Here is a 2,251-nt window from a genome sequence, read left to right on the forward strand (position 1 = left end):
ATATATATATATAATTGATTTCAGAGAGGAAGGGAGAAAGAGAAATAGAAACATCAATGATGAGAGAGAATCATTGATTGGCTGCCTCCTGCATGCTCCCTACTGGGAGAATCTAGCCCACAACCTGGGCATGTGCCCTTGTCCAGAATCAAACCTGGGACCCTTTAGTCCACAGACTGGCACTCTATCCACTGAGCCAAACCAGCGAGGGCTGAAACCATTTTTTTATATCCCTTCTTCTCACAAAGTAAAAATGTGACACTAATGATGTTATGATCAAAGGCATCGTTTTTGATTCCCAGCTCACAACGGGCTTAAGAAATATTTGCTGAATGAATAACCTTCCATGATCTTATGAGGCCTTAAAACCCCACTGAACACTATTGGAAACAGCTGGGAAGAAAGCTGCTTCCCACGTGATCTTAGAAGTTAATAATCTTTGAAAATCACAAAGAGCTTTACAAGAGTCCAGCACGGAGTGGGAGTGACCCCGCCTCGTCCTGATTTCCAATTTGAAAACCAACATATTCCCTAACCTAACAGTGGTACTTATTTTGCTAATGTAAAAAAAATCTTGAGAAATTTTTGTATGTTATACTTGTGACTTTTGTGTCCTTGTTTTTTATAAAATCAGAAGAAAGCAGCAGAAAGGTGTGGCTCAGTGGTTGGGTGTCAACCCATGCACTGAGAAGTCACTGGTTCCATTCCCGGTCAGGGCACATGCCTGGGTTGCAGGCCCGATCCCAAGTAGGGGGCGTGCAGGAGGCAGCCTATCAATGTTTTTCTCTCTTCCTCTCCCTTCCATTCTCTCTAAAAGCAATAACAAATATTTTTTTAAAAAAGAAATCCAAAATAAAAATTGACACATTATCAGCTCTAATATTGGGAAATATTATTATTTGTGCTGACCCAGTAATAAATACCATGCGTCTCTTACTTACCCCATTAAGATCTGTCTGAGATATTTTGCCAAATATTGCCAAGCAGTCATGTTTTTAGTGCACCCAGCAAAATCTAAGACACCGAATAGTACCTCCAGCCCCAGTTTATGATGCTCTTCTTTGTCTGCAATGGTCACAGCAATTAGGATTCACATAAGAAACTGAGGCACACAAAGCTAAAACAAACATTTCACCAGCTGATACAATATTACTGAACCATAAGCCCTCTAATTTGGCTAAAAATGTAAAACAATTCATTGTACTCGTACTCTCCTGTGAAGAATCTGAAAAATTTAATAATTCAGTCCACGGATTCTCATCTCTGAATGGGCTATACAACCGAATGCCTGAGTTAGGGGCATCCATCCCCCCGTCCCCACAGTCAAACACCCATGTCTAACTTTTGACTCCCAAAACCCTTAACTACTAATGGCCTACTATTGACCAGAAGTCATACCGATCACACATACTCTGTCTGTTATGTGTATTATATACTGTATTCTTACAATACAGTAAGCTAGAGAAAAGACAATGTTATTAAGAAAATCATGCCCGGCCAGTGTGGGTCAGTGGTTGAGTGTCACGGACGGATTCCCCGTCAGGGCACATGCCCGGGTTGTGGGCTCAATCCCCAGTGTGGGGTGTGCAGGAGGCAGCCTATCAATGATTCTCTCTCATCGTTGATGTTTCTCTCTCCCCCTCTCCTTCCCTCTCTGAAATCAATAAAAAAAATATATATATTTTAAAACATAAGGAAGAGTTACAGCATTTATTGAAAAAAATCCTGCATGTAAGTAGACCTACACAGCTCAAACCCATGTTGTTCGAGGATCAACTGCATTCACTGACAACATTGTTTAGAGCGCCTGCCCTGTGTGGGCAGGTCACACACTGTCTCCTACGAGGACAGGGAATGAGACAGGCTCGCTACCTCCTGGACTTAAGCTGGTTTCTCCCTATGAAGCTACATTCTTCTCTGTATGGAGCTGAGAGGCAGCAGTGATCGAAACGAGGCGAGTTATATACACTACAGCCACTTCTCTTTGGCCGACTGCTGCCTAGCATGCTACAGCAGCATCAGCAAACTTTATTTGTAAAGGGCCAGACAGTAAACATGTAGGCCAGGGGTGGGCAACCCCTAGCACACGTGCCAAACATGGCACGCCAGTAACTTTTGCTGGCACGCGAAACCCTCTCTTATAATCTCCCATTTACAATTGTGAATCTTTGTTCTCAGTGATGAATTTTGTTAAGTCTCGTAATAGGAGTAGCCTGACGGATGAAAGTAGTAGCTCGTGCATATCTCTGAA

General features: G+C 42.6%; 1 protein-coding gene across 6 annotated transcripts in view; it reads right to left on the bottom strand.

The window, feature by feature from the left end:
- The window catches only part of TAF1A (TATA box binding protein (TBP)-associated factor, RNA polymerase I, A, 48kDa), a 24,354-nt gene that overhangs the window by 6,844 nt on the left and 15,259 nt on the right, over positions 1-2,251 (bottom strand). For all 6 annotated transcript variants that reach the window (XM_005866504.2, XM_014539925.1, XM_014539923.1 and 3 more), the window contains exon 9: positions 942-1,065. In XM_005866504.2, coding sequence (XP_005866566.1) covers positions 942-1,065 — 124 coding nt within the window. The remainder of the gene's footprint in view (positions 1-941; positions 1,066-2,251) is intronic.

The sequence above is a fragment of the Myotis brandtii genome, unplaced genomic scaffold, assembly GCF_000412655.1.
Source record: "Myotis brandtii unplaced genomic scaffold, ASM41265v1 scaffold231, whole genome shotgun sequence".
Taxonomy (NCBI): Eukaryota; Metazoa; Chordata; class Mammalia; order Chiroptera; family Vespertilionidae; genus Myotis; species Myotis brandtii.